The sequence below is a fragment of the Sparus aurata genome, chromosome 17 (assembly GCF_900880675.1).
Source record: "Sparus aurata chromosome 17, fSpaAur1.1, whole genome shotgun sequence".
Classification (NCBI taxonomy): domain Eukaryota; kingdom Metazoa; phylum Chordata; class Actinopteri; order Spariformes; family Sparidae; genus Sparus; species Sparus aurata.
The window spans coordinates 24,384,985-24,408,406 of NC_044203.1; the positions used below are offsets into that span (position 1 = coordinate 24,384,985).

At 40.8% G+C, this 23,422-nt stretch overlaps 3 protein-coding genes across 4 annotated transcripts; 1 reads left to right on the forward strand and 2 right to left on the reverse strand.

Annotated features, from left to right (window-relative positions):
* Positions 1 to 874: 874 nt before the first annotated feature.
* Positions 875 to 6,219, reverse strand: c1s.2 (complement component 1, s subcomponent .2). Its single transcript, XM_030393585.1, has 11 exons — positions 6,081 to 6,219; positions 5,701 to 5,899; positions 5,425 to 5,605; positions 4,638 to 4,763; positions 4,202 to 4,395; positions 2,848 to 2,998; positions 2,639 to 2,754; positions 2,464 to 2,545; positions 2,227 to 2,361; positions 2,060 to 2,134; positions 875 to 1,960 (listed from the first exon to the last, which is right to left on the reverse strand). The coding sequence occupies exons 1-11, from the start codon at positions 6,092 to 6,094 to the stop codon at positions 1,152 to 1,154; spliced, it is 2,082 nt and encodes a 693-aa protein (XP_030249445.1). The 5' UTR covers positions 6,095 to 6,219; the 3' UTR covers positions 875 to 1,151.
* LOC115567223 (tumor necrosis factor receptor superfamily member 5) lies at positions 2,829 to 18,093 on the forward strand. 2 transcript variants are annotated; one of them, XM_030393588.1, is made up of 8 exons: positions 2,829 to 2,922; positions 7,253 to 7,378; positions 9,393 to 9,539; positions 9,633 to 9,726; positions 10,054 to 10,127; positions 13,390 to 13,497; positions 16,484 to 16,633; positions 17,629 to 18,093. In XM_030393588.1, exons 2-8 carry the CDS (start codon positions 7,261 to 7,263, stop codon positions 17,814 to 17,816), a joined length of 879 nt encoding a protein of 292 aa, XP_030249448.1. In that variant the 5' UTR covers positions 2,829 to 2,922; positions 7,253 to 7,260; the 3' UTR covers positions 17,817 to 18,093. The 2 variants fall into 2 exon arrangements, with proteins under 2 accessions (XP_030249448.1, XP_030249447.1); XM_030393587.1 differs by lacking the exon at positions 2,829 to 2,922 and adding an exon at positions 6,405 to 7,044.
* A 1,258-nt stretch (positions 18,094 to 19,351) lies between these two features.
* On the reverse strand, positions 19,352 to 22,045 carry rbp5 (retinol binding protein 1a, cellular). Its single transcript, XM_030393592.1, has 4 exons — positions 21,598 to 22,045; positions 21,125 to 21,309; positions 20,558 to 20,659; positions 19,352 to 19,718 (listed from the first exon to the last, which is right to left on the reverse strand). The coding sequence occupies exons 1-4, from the start codon at positions 21,671 to 21,673 to the stop codon at positions 19,665 to 19,667; spliced, it is 417 nt and encodes a 138-aa protein (XP_030249452.1). The 5' UTR covers positions 21,674 to 22,045; the 3' UTR covers positions 19,352 to 19,664.
* Positions 22,046 to 23,422: the final 1,377 nt, after the last annotated feature.

Genomic DNA, 23,422 nt, shown 5'->3' on the forward strand with positions numbered 1-23,422 from the left:
TTAGACTTTCTCAGTATCCTTTGTGACAGAAACAACTGCCTCTCTCAGACATGTTGGTGAAACATTCGGTGCCCTAACAGTGTATGAAGCAGCTGACTGAGGCAGGTGACTGCTGCTTGGCACAGCAGAGGATGAATTTGACCCCATTATTGTCTTTTTCTACGAAGCAACATCAAATTGAGACCATGTCTGACCAACCCTCTGTTGTTGAAAATCATAGTCGTACCTCCTGACGGTGATATAAGAAAAGCATACATTAATACATACATAAAAATAAATCCTGAAATGAGCAGAGTGCAGAACATAAAGATATTGAGGTACATATAGCAGTACAAAAAAGATAAAGAGCTTAACTGAAGCTCAGATAGATTTTAATACATCCCTGACACCACTGAGCGGTAGTAGAGCATCGCCTGTTCTCCACATGCGGAAGCCTAACATACGGGAAGTGACACCAGAACCATATTTTTTAAAGAGAAAGAGTACGATTTTGTTTGAGCATAATGAAAAAAACTGTATTTAAAAAAGTGGGCATGTGCAGTGGTTTAAAAGAAATAATCACAAGTGTATAGCTTTTGCAGGCTGCTGGTGTAAACAGACCCATGTGTCTTTAGCCCACATGTCATATAAATTAAGAACAACTGTTTCAGCAGTTTATGATAGAAATAAAATGCATTATCAGAGAAACACGCTGCATTGAAAATCATTTTGCTTATTTCATTTGTGTTTTTTCTATACAGTAATATTTATCAATATTGGAAAAAGTGCCAAGTCAAATTTGACATACTATTTCCAACCATATCACTATGTTTCCATACAAGGTTTTACAACATTACAGATATTACAATGTGGTAGTGAACAATGAAGCATTCTAGTGTATGAAGAAAACACTTTATTGCTAAATTGTTAAAATGCACATTCTCAGCAGTTGATTTGCAAATTCCTTTAATACAGTAAAGTGAATAGTAAATAGTAATTCACTTTATGAACAGCAAAGTCATAAAATGAATTTTAAAGTCAGTGATCAGTGTTGTTAATGTTGGAACATTTGATTACAAGGATATAGTCTTTATTTTCATGTACATTTTAGAATCCATCTTGGCATGTATTACATCGTAATGGTTAGTTGCAAAGTGATTTCTCCCTCATCTTTACCCTCTTAAAGATCTTTCGGTTTCTTCTATTTTCTCTTTAATCCAATCTACATAATTCTCCACCTTAGTGTAGTAGCCCTTGTACTGTCTCAGTCGACAGGGGGCTCCCCAGGACACAAGGCCGGTCAGATAATAAGGCTCATTGCCTTCAGCCAACATTGGCGAAACAAACGGACCTCCGCTGTCTTTCCTGCAGCTGTCCTTTCCCTCTGCTCCAGCACAGAACATGTTATTGGTGAAGCGCATGCGTTTGTTGGTAGATGTGGTAGGTGTGTTCTGACACTCTGTAAGGGGGTATACCTCAATATGTGCGTATTTTAGCTCGGTAGACGTGACAAATTTATTCCCTTCTACTGTAAACCCAAAGCCTGACACTGTGCCTTGCTCATTTTCCACAAAGCCCCTGCTTGCCTCTGGCAGACAAATGGGAAGAAGATTTGGGCCTAAAGTCACCCTGGAAGCAAATCTGATTAGAGCGATGTCATTGTCAAAATTTGTTTGGTCTGCAACGCCCTGGATGTAGTTGGGATGAATTATGATCCTCTCACTGTTCATGACGACTACGCCAGACGATCTATCATTTGTTAAACGGTCATGTACCAGTCCACCATACAGGCGTATAGAGGTTTGCGGTACATTTTCCACAACATGAGCTGCCGTAACAGCCCAGCGGTCATTGATCAGTGATGCTCCTCCTCTTTTTGGCTCTTTTATCAAAAGATGCCATGGTATTTCTCCCAGGTTTGCATTCTGACCTCCCAAAATTCTGCCTGTACTCAAACGGTGTTTGTTAGGCTCCCCGCAAACTGAAATAAACAAAGAATCATTACAGATACAATATTAAAAAGGAAGCATCTCTAAAGAATGTACGGCAAATATGAGAAAGTGTAAATTTAAAGTTGTACCTTCAGTGCACTTTGACATCTCCGTTCTGCCATCCCCTGATTCCCATTCACCATCGGCATTGCAAGTGAAAGTGTCTGAAAGATTGAAGAAAGTGTATAAATTATAAATCAAAGTTATTTGAGCCACAGAATCAGAAAAGGGCTGCAGACAAGCTTCCTATAATCACCATCTCCTTCCAGTTTGTAGTAGTTTGAACTGCAGTTCACATGGATCTCAGCATTGTACTTAGTGTTGGGATTTTCCGAGCCCACCAAATGGAGGATGCCATCTTTTGGAATGTCAGGATTACCGCAATCCACAGCTACATGTGAGAATATGTGGGGGAAAAAAGACCAAATATTAGAGAAGACAGTGTAGAAAAATAGGACATTTACTGGGGGGACAAAAAGGCAGTGGCCCTCACGTTCACAGATGTAATTGGGAGTCCATATTCCTGTAGCCTGGCATGTCGTCTCATACTCTGATGACATTGTCTGGGTGCCTTCCTGTTTTGCAAAAGGAAAAATTAATTAGCTTGATGCTTTCTCGAATTCATCTAACATAAAGATATGAAAGAGTTTGTCTCTCTGCACACTCACAGTATTAACAACATAGCCAGTGTCACAGGTGACTGTGACTGTTTGACCCTGAAGATATTCCGCTTGCTGAGGCGTCGCAGTGGAGTGCGGGGTTACTGCTGTAGGACACTTCTTGTCTGCAGTTAACCAAGCAAAAGAACAATAAATTGTCATCAATTTTCACCAAACATTCTTTTCCCGTCATGTCACAGGTGAGGAGGCTGCAGTACCTTGTGTCTTGAAGTGGAGAGCGAAGCCTTTGTTCGTGCCAAAGCCATCAGAGCGGAAGTGGATACGGACATGATGTGAGTGAGTGAGGAAGGGAGAGGGGGGAGGCGTGTGGCCGCAGAACGGCCCCTGAGTTCCAGAGGGAGTCTCAATCTGCAAACAACACAAGATGCATGTTTGCAAAGTATTTCCTCCCTTATCTTGGACAGACACCATAAATTGAAACTGGTGCATCATTGGTTTCATGATAAGCTAAATGGGGACACATTTTCAGTTTGGTTTTAAGGTAGTCCAAATTTGGTGAGTCGGTATTGCGCTGGTCCAACTCACTGGATGTAGATTGTGGGTAAAAGCATGCCATTGGGCATTCCCCATTCTGATAAAGTGTTTTGACAAACTGGCTCTCCAGCACATCAGAGATAGACTCAGCCCTCACACACCTTGAGAATTAGAACAGCTACATCAGAATGCTGTAAAGAATGAGACCAAGATGGAACTTTTTGGCCATCAGACTAAACACCATGTTAACTGCACATCGCTGTAAACGTATCATCCCCACCGTGAAGCATGATGGTGGCAGCTGGATAGAGGGTGAAATAAAATCCACTTGCATCCACAATGCACTTTGCAAGAAATCTACATTGTGTGAGAAGAGGTGTTTTCCAGTGAGACGATGAACTGAAATCTTATACAGATAAGGCTTTTAAACAGCAGTCAGAGTCTAGGAATAGAGAAGAACTGCAGTGTCCAGATGTGCTGATGGAGATCAATCCACATGGACGCAATGTGTTAAACACTGACGTGGAGGACGTGAACAGTTATGCAAAGTATTTTGTATTCTGTATTTGTAATCAATTAAGATCACTGTTTACACCATTGATAAAATAAAGCATATTTTTTGTGGATTGGCATCAATTCTGGAGAAAGAAAGGTGACTGTTGAGTCTCATTCTCAGGTCGTCAAAGTAGCAACTTATTCGATGTGTTGCTCTGTAAGTCACAACAACAAGAACAACTGACCCTTTAAAAAAAAGGAACACTTCAAATGGGGGAATATTTCTAGAGGAGATGTAAGAAAGGAAAAAAAAATTATATATATGACACGGATAGACTTTGGCCAAAATAAGCTGTTTACTAGTTTTCAAATCGACAGTTTCAACACTTAAGTCTGAACTTCCTCGTTGTTCTCTGTTATGTAAAATTATACCTTTTAGAGAGACACATCTCCAGGATGTCAATCAATCAATAAATCTTTATTTGTATAGCACCAATGCACAATAAAAGTCATGTCATGACACTTTCCAAATCGAGCAGGTCTAGACCATACTCCTGTGTGAATATTCTGATCAACACCTACCCTCAGTGCGTCTATGCATTGACCATCAGGTCTTTGCTCCACATCAAAATGTTCAGAGAAGTGCAGCTCCAGCTGCAGGTGATCCTCCACAGACAGGGTGTACTGACAGTTGGCGTTCTCTGCATATGGAGCTGGCCAGGAGGGGCTGGATAAGTCACCTGTTTTCAGCCCTGACAGATCCTCAGCACAACTCACTGTGTTGAAGCAAAGAGTTCATTCTCATCACCATCATGATCTCAATCAACATAATTATTTCAAAATCAAGCATCTTCTCATCTAATTTCCCTCTTTCCCTTCCTTATTCCTCCCTGTCGCTTGCTCGCTTCTGCTTCCTCTGTTTTCCCCAGTTTTCACTTCATGTTTCGGTTTGGTTCCTTCCTCCTTTATTTGTCTCATTTATTTGTGCACCGTTTATAATAACACAAATTTTTTGTACCAGTGCAAGTGTGTTTGTCCGTGTCCAGGTGGTAACCATGGCGACAGGAGCAGTAGTACCCTCCGATGAAGTTGTGACAGAACTGTGTGCATCTGTTATCAGGGTCATCCTGACATTCGTCAAAGTCTGAGGGAGATAAATTGATGAAAGATCAGATGTAGAAAAGCTTGCTGCACAAGAATCATCGGAAAACATGCTGTTTGTTGACGTTAATGGGTTACCTGATCATCGCTGTACTTTTGATCTGTCAGTCTTAAGTCTTTAAGGTGTGACTGTTTCATTAGACGCTTGAGCAGTAAAAATAATTTTCTTGATAAATTTCTTGCAGAATCTTAACCATAGTCACACACTGAATCATAAGCTATTGTACACATGAAGGATTTATTATTTGTTAAACACTCATTTTCTTTTCTTTCAGAAAAGATTGTGTCAGCCGATACTGTTAGGATGAATTTAGATTTCAGTGAGACATTAGTCACTGCAGTCCTGTCAGCGTCTTTCAGCCGAAACTGAAAGTCTCATACTTTACACGTAAATTGTCTCTGCTTTTTTCATTTTTTGACATGAAAAACATGTCAAACTGTTTCCAAGTACGCTGTAACAAATATAAACCATTGTGAATTGTTGTCTAAAAATATTACCTTTCCAACATCATGATTACAAAAGTTTCCACAATGGTGAAACACATCCACGTACAAACTGGGCTCTCCTGAGGAATTGTGAAAAAAAAAACAATTGGACACATGTACAATGGAGTTTGGTGGGACTCACGCAAACTATTTCTCACCTTGATCAGTATAAAAGCCCCTAAAGCCAGTGTGCCTCTTGGTGTTTGAGTAGTCGGAGTGGAATGAGAGGGAGAGGCACCCACCCGGAGCAGAGAGGAGCAAGGGATTTACAGTGGACTGAAGCTCCTCAAATTCCCTTTTGCCACACAGAACAGAAATAAGGTCTCCATTTGAAAAGACCTGGAAAAGATGAAAACAGGACACCATAACAGCACTGGCATCAATTAGTAGAAGTGACTTCTTAAACTAGAAGCGTTTAAATCTTGTCCCCTGACCTTCACGGCATCGTTTTCACAGTCTTGGCTGTCCTCGAGGTCCAGGTGGATGAGCCTGATGGAGATGGTGTGACCTTTGGGGGCACACCTGCTCCAGTTTAGACTGGCATGGGGCAGGTATCCGCTGGGATACCCTGGAGACTCCACCCATCCGAGCAGCGTGGAGGAGGCCGTCAAGTGTACGAGCAGAAGCAGGAGACTGAGGGAAGGATAGGAAGGGAGTGAATATTGTAAAGGACAGAAGTGGGGAAAATGTACCACAAAGTTAAGAAAGACCATCACAGAAACACAACGCTATGACCAAATCCATTATCAACTTTAATCTTTCAGAGTAGAAATTATCTGTTTAAGAGAACTTAAATGCAAAAGTCCAAACCCACCTTAATCGCAACATCGTGATCCGATCAAATCTCTCCCCAAATAAAATCTCTCCTTCCCCTTTTCACAATAATTGAGTCTCTATCCCTCGCCCTTCCTCGCTGTCCCCCTTCCTCTCTCACACATATTTTGCGAACGTAGGCATTTTTTAAATCTATTTGTAGATTATGTTTTAGTGCGTTTGCAGTAACAAAGGAGTGGCTGTGGGTAAGTTGGATGGCAGGAAGACAGACTTGGCCAAAAAAACCTTTCAGATTGACTGTTACTACATCATCTCTGTGCAGTTTTAACTCAACAACACCCCTGCAGTAGTGGGACAAAGGTTCAGTGGGAACAATGGAGATGGAGTGAAAGGAAAGGGTGTAGAGGAGAGAGGAAATGTTTCATTGTGCTGCGCTGCTTTGCGTAGTTAAAGAGTGCCAAAGTCAGCCTTTGGTCCTGTAGCTCTACGGAAACACACGCACTGCTTACCTCGCAGTGAGAGGGCTAGCACAGGAAGGAAATGAGGAGAGACAGAGAGAGAGAGAGAGAGAGAGAGAGAGAGAGACTGAGGGGAAAACAGCAGATAAGGGTCACTGGGGTTTTCCACCGTGTAGGGTTAGAAAAGACATGACAAGTAGGTAAGGCTGAGTGAGGGGAGAAACATACATCCAGTCACAGACAGCTTAGACGGCGGAAAGAGAGAGAGAGAGAGGAGACGGATGAGTAGTGAATGAGTGAACGTCCGAAAAAGAGGAAGATACTGCACCTTGATTAATGCCTAGTCAGTTCAGATAAATTAAACGGCTGCTGTTTCAAAGGTTAGGAGTAAGTTAGGGAGAAGAGTGTACAGGAAGACGGTCGTTGAAGATATTTTACACACAGGTGGAGGACTGTAATCGAATGGGCTACAAATGGGTGTGAACAGTTGCTCAAATCTGGAGTTCACAGGCAAAAATCGGCAATGCTGCAATCGTTGCAAGGCAGGTCAGTCAAAAACTTGGAGCTTTCATTACTTATGTTTCTTTTCTCCTTGTATAACAAACTTCTTCATAGGACTGTGCAAACCACGGCACACTTTGTACTGTGTATCTGTTCTGTGTAAACACTCAGCTTTTCAGTGTTCGTCTCAAACTGTATTTGCATGACATCTGATTCGTCCGTATATCTCTGTTTTCTCAACTCTCATCATCAGGGACATACATGAAAGCTGAATGTGATGGATCGAAGGCGACTGAGTGTGCCGAATGTGAAGATAGGCAATACACAGCCACGATAAACCATTTGAAAACTTGTCAGGCCTGCAAGTTGTGCAGTCCCAGTAAGTCTCTACTGTATATGCACGGACGCACACGCTTTCCTGTACTGCAAACAAAAACAGTTTCCTTCCTCTTCAGACCCCCATCGCCTTTTAATAGACTATAGATGTATGTTTCGCAATGGTTTCTTCATGTGAACGGCATCACAAATCAACATCTTCCACGTTTCATTTTTAATGCATTAACCCCTTACTGATAACCATCAGTAATAAATGGTGGTTACAGTTAAATTAAATCTTAGCTGATAGTTATTACACTGTTCACAACTGGTGAAATGGTTGATACACCATGTAAGAAATTCTGTATCATAAAGTTGCAAATAATGTTTGTAATACTTGTGCTGGAGTTAATAAATACTGTGTAGTTCATTGATAAGCATAATCTGGATGTCGTTTATAAGATCATATATAGTTTACCATGTACTAATGATGGTTAATACACAGTGTTTCCACCTCACTAACCTGCCTGTAGGATAAGTCAGGGTAAGATGTGTAGCACAATTTTCAGTTTTGACAGATACCAAGTATTCTAAGATAAGGTTTGGGAAAATACGTATAGTGAAGCCCAATATAAGCTGGAGTTTTTATTTGAATATAAAACTCATTATACTTAATGTAGTTTCCAGTGGAGAGCTGTAACAAGCCTGTACATGAAAATATGCTGTAAAAGTGAAATAAGATGATTTTAATAGTCTTAGAGGTAATTTCCCTCAAATGTACCTTTGTGAAAAACTGACTTTTCAAACTGAGAATGTATCTGGAAAGCAAAACTAATTGTGGTCTAGAGTAGCTCAATATTTCGAGCCTGTTAAATTTGCACTGAAGTTCAGTGAACCAGTGGTGCCCTAAGAAATTCCTCTTCATGTGGCGGGATGGGGTCTCTGTAAATCCTAGATTAGCACACCGCGGGGGAGTTGCGGATTGTACGCAGTGCAAACAAAAATAGCTGGCTGGCTGGCTAGGTCTTTGTTTTTTCACATTTACTATTATGAAAAACACACATTATTGTTTAAATCTAGAGTAACTAATGTGAGTCAAAGACATGTGATGGGGGTATTGTCTCAGAGTGGCACGAGTGGCTGATATCTATGAGTGAGTACAATTTGATGTGGATATGAGATCTGGTGAGCTTAAATTGTGATTCATCAGTTATGGGTGGTTTAAAGTTTAGATTGATCCAAGGCTATCGAGTTTGATATTGGATCAGGCTTGATTGAATCCAAATCGACTGTCGGGCCTTGGCGGAGGTATGCGCTCCACTAGGAGCCATTCTAGTTCAAGTTTAGTTCTTTTAAGTCACATTCCTAAGGCAGCGGAAGGATTTATACTCCATTTTATAGTGTCGAAATGAAAGAAGAAAACAGTTTGTTAAATCTTTAAATTTGTAATTTACTCTCATGTCCACTCAGTTTTATTTATGTGTCCTAAAGTTATCTGTGCCAGAGGACTTAACAGGTTGGATTAATTCAGTTATAATATCATTTTCTCCTCTGAAGTTGTTTTGTGTCTCCTTGTAGTTGTTTGTGTGGTTGTTTTGTCTCTTCTGACTAAAAACAACACAGCTGCATGTCTTACTTGGGTCACTTTTTGGGAAATCGTAGACTTGTATTCACTTCCTGGAGACTAAACCTAATGTTAAAGCTACTTGACTAACACTTGCTCTATCCCTAACCCTAACCTTGACTTGACCCTAACTGTAACCCAAAAATCAGCCATTATCCAGTTTGGGACATAACTTTCGTCAACTGGTCTTGAACATGAAATGTGTCCCTGAAATTGGTTAATTAACCATCACAATAAAATGCCTAATCCCAACCGTTACCTAAACCTCAATTTTTAATCAAGTTTAACTCTTAAACAGCGTTTTAAAGGCCTGTCCAAAAATGTCTTCACCTGCAAGTTCTGAAACTCAAACTGATTCTCACAAAAAAAGTTGTACACACAATATTGATGTGAACTCTGTAGGAATTCACATCAATGGACACCTCTTACCGGAATCACTCTTTGTCTCTTTCAGGTAACTACCAGAAGTATGTAAAGGAGTGTAAGAAAGACGAGGATGCAGTATGCGAGTGTGTGGATGGTTATTACTGTCTTTATCCTGACTGTGAACACTGCCAGCAAGCAAGGCAGTGTCCTGAGGGTGAAGGGGTCAAGGTTCGAGGTAGGCTTACATTGTAAAATGCAAAATTAATCATCATGTACTTCATTCGCATTTTTCCAAAACACAGTACAAACATCTAACTCCTTCTTGCAGCCGCTGGCATGAATAACACAATCTGTGCTCCGTGTGAAGGAGGGACCTACAGCAACGTAACAGATTCATTTTCAGTCTGTAAACAGCATACCAGGTCAGACTGCGTCTCTGCTAATACTTTTATGACTGTTATTATTGTGCAAGCAGGATGTCGATGTATGTAATGTGACTAAATGAGACTGAATCATTCATTAGTCATCCAACGACTCACTGCAGAAGTTTTTTTTGGTCCACATCCTCAGTCTACAAACCCAAAACAACCCACATCACACCTACTGTGACTAAATGTCATCCACAGTGTAGGAATGGTGTAACTGTTTCTCGAGCACGTCTGAAAATTTGATGCAGTTTTAGTCAGACATATGTCCAAATAAACAAAAACCTGAATATGTATTTGTTTGTCTCTGTATGCTGTTTCCAGATGTGAGAACATCGGTAGGGTGGAGAAAACTCCAGGAACCTCCACAACTGATGCCATCTGTGGCGACCTCATAGGTAGGTCTCCATTTTTACTTCTAGGCTGTTGTTTCAAATGTGTATCCGTTTTTCAGATCTTAAAATCCTGCAATGCAATGTAGCAGATGTTTTAGTGACGCAGAGAGTTCCTGTTGACCTTCAGTTCCAATATGTCATATGACCAAGTTATTGAGAGAGGAAGTAGAGTACAGATGGGAAACCATTCCAAAGAACGAGGGTAATGCAAGACACTAGTTGCATCAGTATTAGTCTCTGACAAGAGGTAGGAGTGATGATGTGATTGGGACTGAGATTGCAGACATTTATATGCCAGTAAATCAAATGACAGTATGACAATCGGAAGGGGGTTGCTCATGGTGATGAAGCTGCAGAGTGCTGACTTCTGACACTGTGGCTACCCTCAGCTTTACAATGCTTTATAGAGAGTTTCAGCTCGTTGTTGAGCTGCCCAGCCCACAACTTGACTGTTTTGATTCACTCTTACCACTCTTGTCTACGACGCACATCTTTTTTTCTTTTTTTTTTTTTAAGAAAAAAGCTTTAAAAAACCCACCAATAATTGGCAACTACATGGTGAATATACAGAAGTGGAGCATTTAACAGCTAAAGAGCCACGTGTTTCCAGCAGAAGATCAAAAGAGGAGGAGTGTTTGAATTGAAACTTGACTAAACTAATGATTTTTCTCTGTAACTGCTGGATGCATTGAAAAAGCAACTGTTGCTAACAAGTGCATCACATGAGCTTAAATGTCAACGATTTGTCACATTCTGATGACAAAGAGTGGCCAAGAACACGACTTATTGTAGGTTCAGGGGGAAGAGTCTTCTTTCACAATGTAAGATATTGAGAAAAAGGATTAGGATTAGGATTCATCCTCTGGGGAAAAAAAATTGTTCTAGATCCATCCAGGAGATGCTTTGATATCTTAGTCTGAACCGAAGTGGTGGACCAGCCGACACTGCCATCTCTAGAGCCGTGCAGGTAATGTGATGAAGGTTAAAGGCTGTTGTGGACCTGCTATGCTTCAGAACTTTACAGAGAGATTTTTTGGTTTTGACAGTCAAAACTAGTCCACTACGCCGAAGCTGAGGCTAGTTAGTCATAAGACCCACATATACTCACTACCTGCCAGCAGCTTGTCGAGCAGTGTTAAACATAAAGAATGATTGAGACTTATTGAAGTTTTGGCAGCTAAACTCAGATCACCAACAGAAATAGAAGAGAGGTTCTATAAAAATTCATATACATCTATAAAAAAACATCCGTGATCCATCCAGGCACCATTTGTCTAAGCAAATACTAAAACAATCCCCAGCCAACGCAATCAGGCCATTACTAGTCACAAAGGGCAAAATATCCAATAGTGTGATGGAAATCACAAGTAAAGAGATTACAGACCAGGACACGTGATCTTGTGACGGCTCAGCGAAGAACAGACCTGAACCCAAACTATGGTTTGGCTCAGTAGCAGGTTGGGGTGTACTTTTAGTCAAATACCAGGAAGGCAGATCAAAATAAGCAAATGTAACTAAAACAAAAGGGTCAGGTAGGGATACAGAAGTCCAGCAGCCAGGACGGGGATCACGCTGGCATAGCCAGGCAGGAAGAAAAAAGGCTGGAAAGCACAAAGCACAATAGACTGTCTGGCAGGGAATGAGAAGAAAGGAGCTGGTATGCACACACTGCAAGAGAAGGAAACAGGTGTGCAGGTGGGCGGGAAAGGTCAGGTGAGGGGAAAAGGGGTTGATGCAGAGCAGGAAGAAGTGGCTGGTTCTGAATGGTCAGGAGAGTTAGTATGTGTCAAGGATGATGAAGAGCTGACAACAGAATGTATGCTAGGACAGGTCTACGAACTCAGTCAGATTTTGGACATCAAAACATGCACTTAGAAAAACGTTTTACTGCTTGTGTCTTTTTCATTTAGTCACATCAGTGTCTGAAACCGTCTCTTCTCTCTACTCCAGTCAAAAAAGTAGTGAAACACATCAGAGCTTAATATACAGATCTAACATGTGTGTCAAATTTACCAGTGACTTTTACATGGAAACAAAACTTCTTCATAGCACAAAAGGAAAAGGTTATTCCGACCACAGGTGCTCAGAAGACAGCAGTAACTCTTGTTTTAACCCCACCTATTTAAAAGTCGTCAGAGACGGTAAAAGTAGAAGCACGTAGACATGTGTGTAAAAAACCACTCTGGTAAAGGTAGAAGTACTGATTCAACTTCTTTACTCAAGTAAGAAAGTACAGTCTCTGAAATGTAGGATTTGTCTGAGGTGTTCAGAAATGCACCAGAAAGATATTTTATTGTTGAGTCTCATTCCCAGGACGTCACATAGCGACATGTTGGGTTGATAAATCGTCCCAAGCACAGCAACAAATTGACAAAATAGGAAAAGCCAGGCTGAGTTGCCGGGTCACTAACACACCTTTTTTTTTCTCGCATGTGAGACTCCCACTTTGTCTGTTTCTGTCTCGTTACATCTTTGACGTCATTTGGTGTCGCGTGTGATATGCGCTGATGGGAAGGTAGTGTGCAGTGACGCAAGATAAAGATAATCGATAATTCCCTCGAATGTTATGTGTTGAAAACTTTTGCGATAAAGTAAATGTCATACAAAGTAATGTACTTAACACTGTGATACCACCTACTCACTGAAGTTACGTAGTGCAGAAACAAGTGATGGGGGGGGGGGGGCGGAGTGGCTGAGACAGAGACACCATTCACCATGTTACAAGACACTGTACCTTCAACATGATTTTGAAGCTTTTTTTTTTTTAAGGTTAAAAAGTTACATAATGTTGCTTTACTAGGTGCTTTATAACACACTCTAAGGGTTTGTTTTTGTCTGAAATCATAAGGTTTTAGTGTTATTAAGCATTAGTGAACTGTTTCTACAGTCATGGATGCGTCAGACAACAATAGATACTATTAGGTGTTTAAATACTTCTTATAAATGTTAGATAAGGTGTGACTAGTCTGGTGTCAGTATTGTGAATGATATGCAAATTGAATGAAAATTAATTAATATTGGTCTTTGATGAGGAAACTGCGGAAAGCTTTTTTTGTCATCATTTATAGTCACATTCATTTCATTCATCACCTCGCTGACAATATTATCAAGGCAGAAACACAAGCAATTTTTAGTAATCGCTCCCTCCCACTTAATTTACCAGAAGTTACTTGTGCAATCAGGAGGAAATCCTAATTAGAATGTATTTGGGTCCCTGTGAAAACCCCCCTCTCTCTCTCTCTCTCTCTCTCTCTCTGTTTATCAGGTTGTAACTGGATATTACCCGCAGGCCTGTGGTCAGGACTCGTGTTGACCGCAATCATCCTGTTCGTTTTTATCTGCTGGAGGGAAAAACGCAAGTCATACAGACCAGGTGTGTACATTGTGTAACATGCGTAGGTGTGTTTCATCACTGTTTTTGACACTTTTGCTCTCACGCTTTAAAAAAAAACGTCTTTCTGAAGGGGCGATGAAACAGTGCAAAAGCTGGCCTACGCACTGCAGTTTACGCAAGTTGTCGGCCACAACTGTGAGACACAGATTGCTTTGAAGTCGTACAGTTGAAGGTCGCTGCTCGTCTCTTTCGAACATACCCACGCACTGCTTCCTTTACAGGGAATTCATTAAAAAGCTCTCTGTTCATATCTGATTATGTGCTATTGAATTTCAATTAAGTTTGAAGTTTAAATAAGCGTAATGTACATTGTTTTTTGCAGAGAAACAATATTTACGAGTCAGTACAACACAGACATGATAAATGAGGAGCTGTGTTACTAAACAAGCTCAGCAAACATGACAAACTCAATGGGGAAACCACATCCTGTACAAATTCAGGCTGACACAGTTATTTGGTGCAGTGTGACGCACACTTCACAGGTAGCTAACTCATACTGAGAAACAGATCCTACGTATGCGGCACAGTCCCATCATTGATTGTTTTGGCTGACGTTCTGTCACATTTCATTGACATTTACTGAATTTCCACTGAAGCGTGTGCCAATACTGGAATTTACTCATGAAGTAAAACTATTGAGAGAAGGTCCGTCTGAAGAAGTGTTTGCGGTTCTGACAATCTAGCAGTCGGATCTTTGCTTCCAGTGAAAAGGGCCAGCTTGAAAAGACTGGATCAGTGTTAGTTGGTAATGTTTGTGATGATGTTTATGATAAAAGAGTCGCCATTTTTATCACAGTACATCTGGATGTTCTTCATATCTAACCTTATCAGCATTGAGGTGTCTTCAAAGGGTTACATACATACATATTACTAAAAAGGACACCGGTATTTTCCCACTCGATGTAGTAGCGTGCCATGAACATAGTTTTGGTTTTGTTCGCTAAGATATGGTTTGTGCAGTCTTTATAACTACAATTGTATTCCAGATAATCCGCTTAAGCAGAGAAACCAGGACTTTTTTTCATCCAGAACAACAAGTTGTCATACACAAAAATGTGTTTTGCCTATTGTAACTTCGCTGTGATGTTTGAGCTCGGCAATGCAAAATGATGTGTATGCAGACTTTGACAGAAGATTTCCCTTTCATCTGCTTCGAGTTTCTCTGGGCCCGCCTTAAATCTGAGCAGAAGCTTGACATCATAACTGATACGGTCCATTATGCAACTTACACACGTGTGATGTGGAAACCTGTAGTTTATCTGCCGTTGATTGTTATGTTGCCATATGCCAGAGACAAATTCTGAACCCTAAATGATGTCTTTGCAGGGAACCAAAAATAAAGATGTACAGGGTGATTAGATTAAACCTGTTACAGAGGCTACTTTGCACAGACTTGAATACAGGTGTGCGTTGAGATTTTTGGCTTGCTTTTTGTTGAAAAACATAAGTCTAGAAAATCAAGTAGAAAAACATGATGGCCAAATTAACCCATTGGGGGATTTGGTTGGTTATGAAGCAGTCACAGTTTAATACCAATGCCTCTGCATGACCTAGAAAAGCAAACAAGAAATCAACGATCACCCGGTTGGATTTCCACCTATCTATGGTTGCATAAATCGTATATCATAGCTATCTTTATAGCCAGTGCTGAGGCGGATGTTGAGGGGTCTCACAGCCTGAGGACATACTCTACTTTGTAGTCTGGTGGTACTGTACGGTACTAAAACAGAGCTTACTTTCTTTCATCATCATCCTCTTTTAGGGCAGTGTGGCAGCGCAGTGGTTAGCATTGTTACCTCAAGAAGGTCCTGGGTTCAAGACCCGGCTCTTTGCATGTCCTCTCCAGCTGCCTTTCACAGTACAAAGACATGCAAGTGAGGTTACTTGGTTGCTCTAAATTGCCCGTAGGTGTGAATGGTTGTTTATCCATATATGTCAGGGTGTACCCCGCCACTTGATGGAATTGTAAGTGGTTACAGATGATCAATGAAACATCCTCTCTTGTCCACAAGGGTAAAACAAACTGAAAGTCTCTTAGTAGCTTTAAATAAGCTGTTTGTCCCATTTATGTAGTAATTTGGTTAGACCCAACGAGGTCTCTACAAGGCTGCTGGACAAGACAGATGATGATGCAAAGCAAAGCCCCTTATCATTTCAGGTGAAAGTGTGCATTAGTGATAAACATTACCAAGTCAATTTGCAATTAATCAAATTACCACAAACTGACCACCTTACACACAATGGATGAGGGCTCTTTGCCTGGTTTGTATTGCAGTACTGCTTCATGTAGGTTTGAGTGTTTGTTGTAAAACACTTACATTGGCACAGAGAAAACTTGGCTTCGCAACGACTTCATTGGAATCCAGTGTTGACAAAAAAGTATATAAATAGCACTTCATTAAGCCAAACCGATGACTGTTTGGAAAAAACTGAACACACAGAGACATCAGAGGATCGATTTATGCTGCACAGGCAAATTTACAAGTTTTCATTGTAGTTTGACACAATTTTCCACTCCATACACTTTAACTGCTGTGAGTCAAATCCGACCACAGCCTCTTTCTGTGAAAAAGGAAACTACAAACTTCTTACAAGAGACTGTCACACTTACAGGAGCGCGAGTGTTTGATCCTCAGATAATGGAGAGGAGTATCACTCCGATATTGAGTCACGATGACCCGTTTGAAATTTGCAGATCTTCCTAGAAAGGCGATTTATCTATAAGTCAAGATATTTATTAGGATCACACTTCACATCTGAGTGACTGTATTTTTTTAAAGATTCAAGTGCCACCTATAGGTCAGTCAGTACCATAACAGATAACAACTTACCAAGTTAAAACTTGCTAAGCTGCTTTATTTTGATGTAATTCAATCTCTTGATCAGGATCATAAAGTTATCCTTCTAGGAGTAATATTAAAGAGTTTTGTTTTTGACCTTATTTGTGTTATCTTCTGTGTGACAGCCAGCCCCATGGTTCCGGTTACCTTGGTTGAGATGGTTCCAGCAGCACCCGCCAGTCCACTGGACCTGCCTTTACCGACCACAGAGCTGAAAAGTTACTGCCAAGAGAGCTGCACTGTAGACGGATGTGATTTACCACTTATTAAGCAAGGTGACAAATCTCCCAAACATGCTACATGCACTCACACACCAACTGTAATAAATATTCAATATCTTTTTTTAGTTTAGGTTTTTTTTTGTCATTGTTTGTTTTGTGGCATTTTATGCCTTTGTTAGAGGTTCTGACCAGAATTGAGATTAGAGACATCTCCAGCCAGACTTAAATCAGTGACATTGTGGTTCATGGTCAGTGCCTTTACTTTTAAATTGTAAGTCCACCAAATTACACACTAAATTGTGTTCACAAGTCTTGAGGAGTGCTGCTGCAGTTGTGAAAAAAAGCAGTATAAAGCCTTTTGTGGCTCCAGAGGAAGCTGCATGTAATCTGATAAACTGCCTCCAGTGTTGTCACTCAGTGGCTGATGGGTAATGCAAGAAGAATGTGTGAAAAAAACTGTCCAAAATCTGTCTAACACTGTAATAGGAGTGCAATGTCAGACGTGTAGACTGCTTTCAAAAACCTGGTACTTACATTACCCACAATGCCACTGAGTCTCATCACTGGGGGCATTGTATCAGATCTCATTCAGCTTTCTCTAGAGCCACAAAAGGCTTTATACTTTTTAATATGTAAAAGACCTGTAAACACACTTTATTGTGTAAAATTGGTTGACTAACCCTTTAAGCCATGGACGTACAAAATGCACACTTACGGGGAAAAGACTCATGTCCAGCACATCGCCCACATATGGTCTTAAAAATTCCCCAATGTTACTTTTTGTCTCAGTTGTCTCTATCATATTGTTTACATGGATGTTTGAATAAGTAATACGTTTGAATAAGTATCTATGCCAAAGGGCACTGCTGCTGTACAGGCAGCTCGTTGTCAATTGTCAACGTTCTGTATATTAGAGTGAAAAACATTCCATGCTCATGAATGCTTTTGGCCCCATTAAGAAGGCCATAAACCACAGAGACCAAAGAATTTGATATTACTTTGAAGGATGATCACAATAAAATATAGATTTTTTTCATTCTCCCCCTCAGATGATAATCTGGTCACTGACAGCCCGCAGGACAGCGTGGACAGCTACAGCCCGATAACTCCATTCAAGGTTTCAGTTTCCTTCACTGAACCCAACCACAGGAATGGAAATGCTGTACACTGCAACAGCTTCTTCAGGACCCACTCAGAGCCACAGGAGGACGAGTGGTGTGGGGACATAATCAAGTAAAAGTTACACCAACATTTACTCGGAGCCACAAGGTCTCACTCCAGCGTAGAGACAGTCCTCAAACGGGACCTGAAGTATTTATACCAAAGAAAAAATAAAGTTTGCTGCCCCCTTCAGGACTTTAATGAGAATTTCAGCACAAATAATGTGATATTTCTTTGTAAAGCCCACTGGTGCAGCTCTGTACTTGAGTATTTTCCTCTGATGTGAATTAGTCTTAGATGGGAGCTTCACAAGTGTTTTTACCACCAGCTCAGTGGTGTCTCTATTTAAAAAATATATATATATATATATATATATATATATATATATATATATATATATATATATATATATATATATATATATATATATATATATATATATATATATATATATATATATATATATATATATCTTCTAGAGTCTTACGAAATTTACTTTAGACAAATTTCATGAAAAGACCAAAACCAACAGCCAACAATGAATGCGCCAACAAGTTTGTATGTGTTGTCAAAGCTTGATGTGGCTCATCCTTAAACAGAGCTCCATTGTCCAAAAAAACTATTTAAAACACATGAATGAGCCACACTGATGAACTGGGTGACTGTGTTACTTCATCACATCGACGAGAGCACTGTAGTTTAATCAATCAAGCCCATGTTTTGCTGCTGAAAATGCATTCACTAAAAGTGGATCAAACCGCAGCAGAAAATAGTCCTCGAGAATTTCTATTTTTACTGCTGAGTGAGCAACATTTGGTAAAAATAACAGCGCTCAGCTGTTATGGAAAAGGATTGTTTTTCTGAAAAAAGTTCAACAAAATATTTTGGCCTGTTTTTAATTTAGACCTTTGTAAGAACAAACGGGCCTGAGTGTCACAGAGGAGTCAGAAATTGAAAGATGTTCTTTAGGGAACGTCTATCTTACTTCAATTTGTGTCAGTTATTTTTGTTACTTTCACCCTTGAGGACACTTTCTTCAGATGATAAACAAAATCATTTGTGTTGAAAATGTTAGAACACGGTAAATGATAAATCATGGTTTGTTTCATCAAAGCATGACTTTTAAAATCAAAATCAGCTTGAAATGATCAAATTACTTTTTTCACTACAATCTCATATCACTTGCAATCTTTTACCCCTCTGTTTATAAAGTCACATGTATATTTATCACCTCAATTTCATATTTGTGACTTTCACCCATACTGGGGGCACATACTCATACAAACGATTGTTGGTGTTTTCCTGGGATTTGTTGACAATGAGAAAAATACAAGAATTGTTGTCTTACTGTAATGTAATGTAATGTAATATGTGTCGTAATTTTATTTCAAAGAATTTCTAATTTAATTTATATTGTTCCTACCAGGTTGAGAGTTTGTACATGAAAACTGGTTCAAGCAACCAAACATTCAGTTTATCTTGAAAGTACATTGTCGTGAGAATTTCTGTTGACTTTCCGTATTTATGAAAAACATATGAAGCGTTGAAGATATGCACCAGCAAAGCTACTGACATTTAAAGTCTGAGGAATGAGGCATCAGTGACACCCAGCAGATGTATGATTTGTTTATGACATTATGAAGACAGATGCAGTGCAATACGAGGAAGCACGATGGGAATGTTTACACAAGTTCTTCTGTTCCACTTCTCTCTTCTCAGTTGATACCATCGGACAGAACCATGTACAGATCAGTGATTTTCACAGATATTCTGTCTCATGTGATGCTTCAAACTAATGTTGATTTAAAAAGGAAAAAAAAAAAAAAAACTATAAACATTATTCAAATGTTGTACCATGTCCGTCACTATATTCCATTAAGAATAAATCGAGGTTGTCCACTAAAAAGAAAATTCTTCATTTACTTCAATCAGCCTTCTTGAAGACTTGCTTGGCCACCACGCCTTGAACTCTCATCTCCTGCAGAGAGGAAAATGACCAGTGAGGAGGAGGAGGGGGAGGAGGAGGAAGGAGATGGAAGGAGGGGAGGGAAAGGGGGTGAGGGATGTAAAGGGTAGTTTGGCACATCAAGGGAGCGTTAAATGAGTGATGCACAAACCTGGGAGTGTATCCAAAATGCAATCCCATCCCCCCCCCCCCCCCCCCCCCCCCCCCGCTCCCCTCCCCTCCTCATCCTTTGACCTCGTAATCCGTCTCCCATTCCTTCTCCATCTACTTATCTTCCCCCCCCCTCACTCACTCTCCATTTGCCTCTCGCTGCTCCCTTCTCCTGCTTTGTGTAACCTTTAAAAAAAAAATCCACCATTTTAGAGCCCTGATCCTCGCTGGCATTTCTTTCCCAATTCTCTCGACGTCAACAACGCGTCGCTTTGTCCTCGCTGCAACGGCGGTATTAGAAATCCTGCAAGAGCTGTTTAAGAGGAACAATACTGATTGTTTTCAATCTTAATCACCACCGACAGATCATCCATAAGCTTGAAACCCTTAAAATGAGCAGAACTAAACCTCTCCCCTGATTCAAAGTTCTTGTAGCGCTTTATTAAGACGTGCATTCAACAGTCTTCCCCCTCTTTTGTGTTCGCCTTCCTTTCTCTCCCCCCCCCCCCACTGCTCCACAAACCTTTTCATAAAGTACCTCTTCCCACAAAGACAGCGCAGTGCAGCTGAATAAGGCAATGAGTAACTTCCAAACTCTGCCTTATTTGCATGTTCTCCCCTCAGTTAGCATATCTATCATGGCATCTTTTTCCTTGTCCATTTCCCTTCTCCCTCTTTTCTTTTTCTTTTCACATCCTCACCAAATGCAGCTTGTCACCCTCCAGCCAGTGCGTCCAGCCTCGTCCTTCCTTCTCCCCTCGCTGTACACAAACCAGGTTGTTTCCATCCCAGTTCACCGTAGTCTGCACAGGCACATAGATGTTTGGTCAATGCGTGTAATTAGTATGTAAAGTAGCTCACAAGTTCGATCACACGGGGACAAGCGTCTTTGTGCGGCGTGAAAAGGGTCACCGTGAATTCAAGCCCATTTATTTTCCTGTTCTTTTTGCCTCCGTTTGCTCTTTTCTCTCGTGTTTGGTAAGATGACGATGCTGATTCTGATTCATGCACTGGTTTCATGAGGGGATTTGTAATCTGAGGACTGTGAATGGGTTTTTTTCATTGCCAGGCTTCGAGCAGCAGGGGGTGGTTACAACCCAGAAATCACAGCGGTGGGAGGGTCGACTTCCCTGAGACATTCCAAATTAAACACACAAAGAGGCGAACGTGTATTGCAAGCAGTGATACTTTATATCCACTGCATTAAGAGGCCTGTAAACATGTCCACACATGTCAGCACGCATATTCAAAAACACACCAACACACACCTGGCAGGTTCGACCATCCACCGCCTGCAGATCTTCGGTGAACTCTTCCCCGATGTTGAAATCCATGTTGAAGTTCTTGAAGGTGGTTATGGTGCGGATCTTCATGGTTCCTGTGGCCGGGTCGTGGGTGATGTCTTTGGTGGGCTTCAGCAGACACACAATCTTCCTCAGAGCAAAATTAATATCTGGAATTCATAAGAAAATCAATAGAACGTGAGCTTGGGAGACACTGAGTGTGGGTGTGTGTGTGGAGGAGTCTGGGGTCACTGAGAGGACATGGTGGTGACTTCATTATTCTGATATGTGCTGCTGCAAATGAAAATTAACCACAACATTGAAATAAATGACATAGATCACAGTAGAGCCGAGCACAGATCAACAAAGGAATACAAATATGCAACTTGTTTAAAAAAAAAAATAAAGGGCAACACAATTGTTTAAAATGCACACTTGTGCAACAATAAGAGTCTTACCTAAAGCTCCGAGGTAGGCGTCCATATTGTCCTGTTCCACCATGTGAAACACACCGGAGTAATTGGGTTTAGACATGTTGATCCACACGAGCTGAAATCTCGACTTTCCCTCCTTCTTTCCCTCCTTCTTTCCCTCGACTCGAGTCCGGATCCCTCAGATGAGCTGCAGCCTGGTTTTTAATATCAGTTTCACTGACGCAGCGTCTCTGGACAAAGGCTGGGTCCGACGGGAATGTGCGTAAAATGAGCCTGTTGCTGTTCCGTTGCTCGGAGTTTGAAGCTCGGCTGCTGCTCACTAGATGTATGTGACTCCTCTCTGGCGGAGACTCACTCTGGATTTGTGGAAATGGTTTCCAGGCAGCTGTGACTCAGTCGCGGTGTTCCTGCAGGACCACATGCAGGGGGAGGATCATGCATCTGTCTGTACTCAGAGGGATCATATGCAGGCAGAGGCGGTGCCTTGGGTCATTAACACTGTGGTGGGAGGGGAATGTGTGTGTGTGTGTGTGTGTGTGTGTGCTCATACTGGGAGCTGGCCGGTTTGTTACCAGCCCAATAGGATGTCTCAGGGATGCAAGAAATACTGACGTTTTCTTACTTTAAGGGGCACTATATAGTTTTGGAGAATAAATTAAAAGTCAAGATTGTAATATTAACAATATTAATGACGTTATAATTCAAACTCAGAATGAATGAGCTGTTCTCAGAGGAAAATAAGTTTGTTGCTAGAAAGTAGGGGTGGGCGGATCGATCCAAATATCGATAGTATCGATACCAAGGTGAGTATTGGTATCAGATCGATACTAGCGTAATGAGATCGATATTTTTGTTGTACTTTCTCTTCTATAAATTCAGCAAAGCATTCGTATTTCTTCAGAGTTTGTGTGAGCGCAGCGCCCCTCTTCACTTCTCTCACTCAGGTTCACTGTAACTGGAACTCAAAAATATATACATATATTGATAAAGAGCCTACCTCAAACCTGAAGTTTGAATATGGCAGAATATAATAACACTTTTGTGTATCTGTTGAAGGAACATCAGTATTTCTATTTAGGCTACATGCATATAGGTTATAGATTTAATTAAGTTAAATATAATTTTCTTATTTGGCTAAAATCTTTGTCTTGTGTTTTATCGTTATCATAATCATGGTCAACTAATTAAAGGCAAAAGTACTAAATCACTCAATGTTCAGGAATTTTCAGGTAAAAAGTATCAGTATCGGTATCGGTATTGGTATCGGCAATACTGGCCCTGTAATTACTTGGTATTAGATCGATACCACAATTTGCAGTATCGCCCACCCCTACTAGAAAGGTGGCTGGGTCCGCCACATATAAGTATATGTATAAGTTAAACAGTAGCATTGTGTAGTGTAAGTTGTGTTGACCTTTAAGGCCAGTTTGTTTATCCAGTTATGAAAACAAAGAGTTAGTTTATTTTGTTTGTTCAGGCATAAAACATTATGTCGATCAAGATTTTTCCCTTCTGATTAAAATGTATTTCCCCAAGACCACGTAATGCACCTTTAATACCCCCACACTGGTCAAAAATCCCACTTAAACCCGCTTAGATCAGGCTTTTGTGTGTAATGGGAATGTGCACACTCTGCATTTACACCCGGGTCAGATGACGCTGCAATACACACCGGGTTAGCACTGTTGGCACTGATCTAAACGTAAGACCCGCGCGAAATGATGACGCGTTATCAGCGACAGGTGTTGGTGCCAGTGGCGGTTCTAGACCAGTTTTAATAGGGGGGCCAGGTTGGGGCCGGCTTTTTTGTTAGGGGGCACATACAACCCAAAAAAAAGGATAAATCCCT

What these genes read in the sequence shown, in the direction of transcription:
- c1s.2 (XM_030393585.1), bottom strand. An exon ending in GGGCTTTTATACTGATCAAG is followed by an intron (nt 4,764 to 5,424) that starts GTGAGAAATAGT and finishes TATCTCCCTCAG; the next exon opens with ACTTTGACGAATGTCAGGAT. An exon ending in CTACAAACTGGAAGGAGATG is followed by an intron (nt 2,135 to 2,226) that starts GTGATTATAGGA and finishes TCAATCTTTCAG; the next exon opens with ACACTTTCACTTGCAATGCC.
- LOC115567223 (XM_030393587.1), top strand. Translation starts at nt 6,972, where the DNA reads ATGGGTGTGAACAGTTGCTCAAATCTGGAGTTCACAGGCAAAAATCGG. An exon ending in CTGCAATCGTTGCAAGGCAG is followed by an intron (nt 7,045 to 7,252) that starts GTCAGTCAAAAA and finishes TCTCATCATCAG; the next exon opens with GGACATACATGAAAGCTGAA. An exon ending in ACGCAAGTCATACAGACCAG is followed by an intron (nt 13,498 to 16,483) that starts GTGTGTACATTG and finishes TCTGTGTGACAG; the next exon opens with CCAGCCCCATGGTTCCGGTT.
- rbp5 (XM_030393592.1), bottom strand. Translation starts at nt 21,673, where the DNA reads ATGTCTAAACCCAATTACTCCGGTGTGTTTCACATGGTGGAACAGGAC. An exon ending in TGGATGGTCGAACCTGCCAG is followed by an intron (nt 20,660 to 21,124) that starts GTGTGTGTTGGT and finishes GTGCCTGTGCAG; the next exon opens with ACTACGGTGAACTGGGATGG. An exon ending in AGGGTGACAAGCTGCATTTG is followed by an intron (nt 19,719 to 20,557) that starts GTGAGGATGTGA and finishes TCCTCTCTGCAG; the next exon opens with GAGATGAGAGTTCAAGGCGT.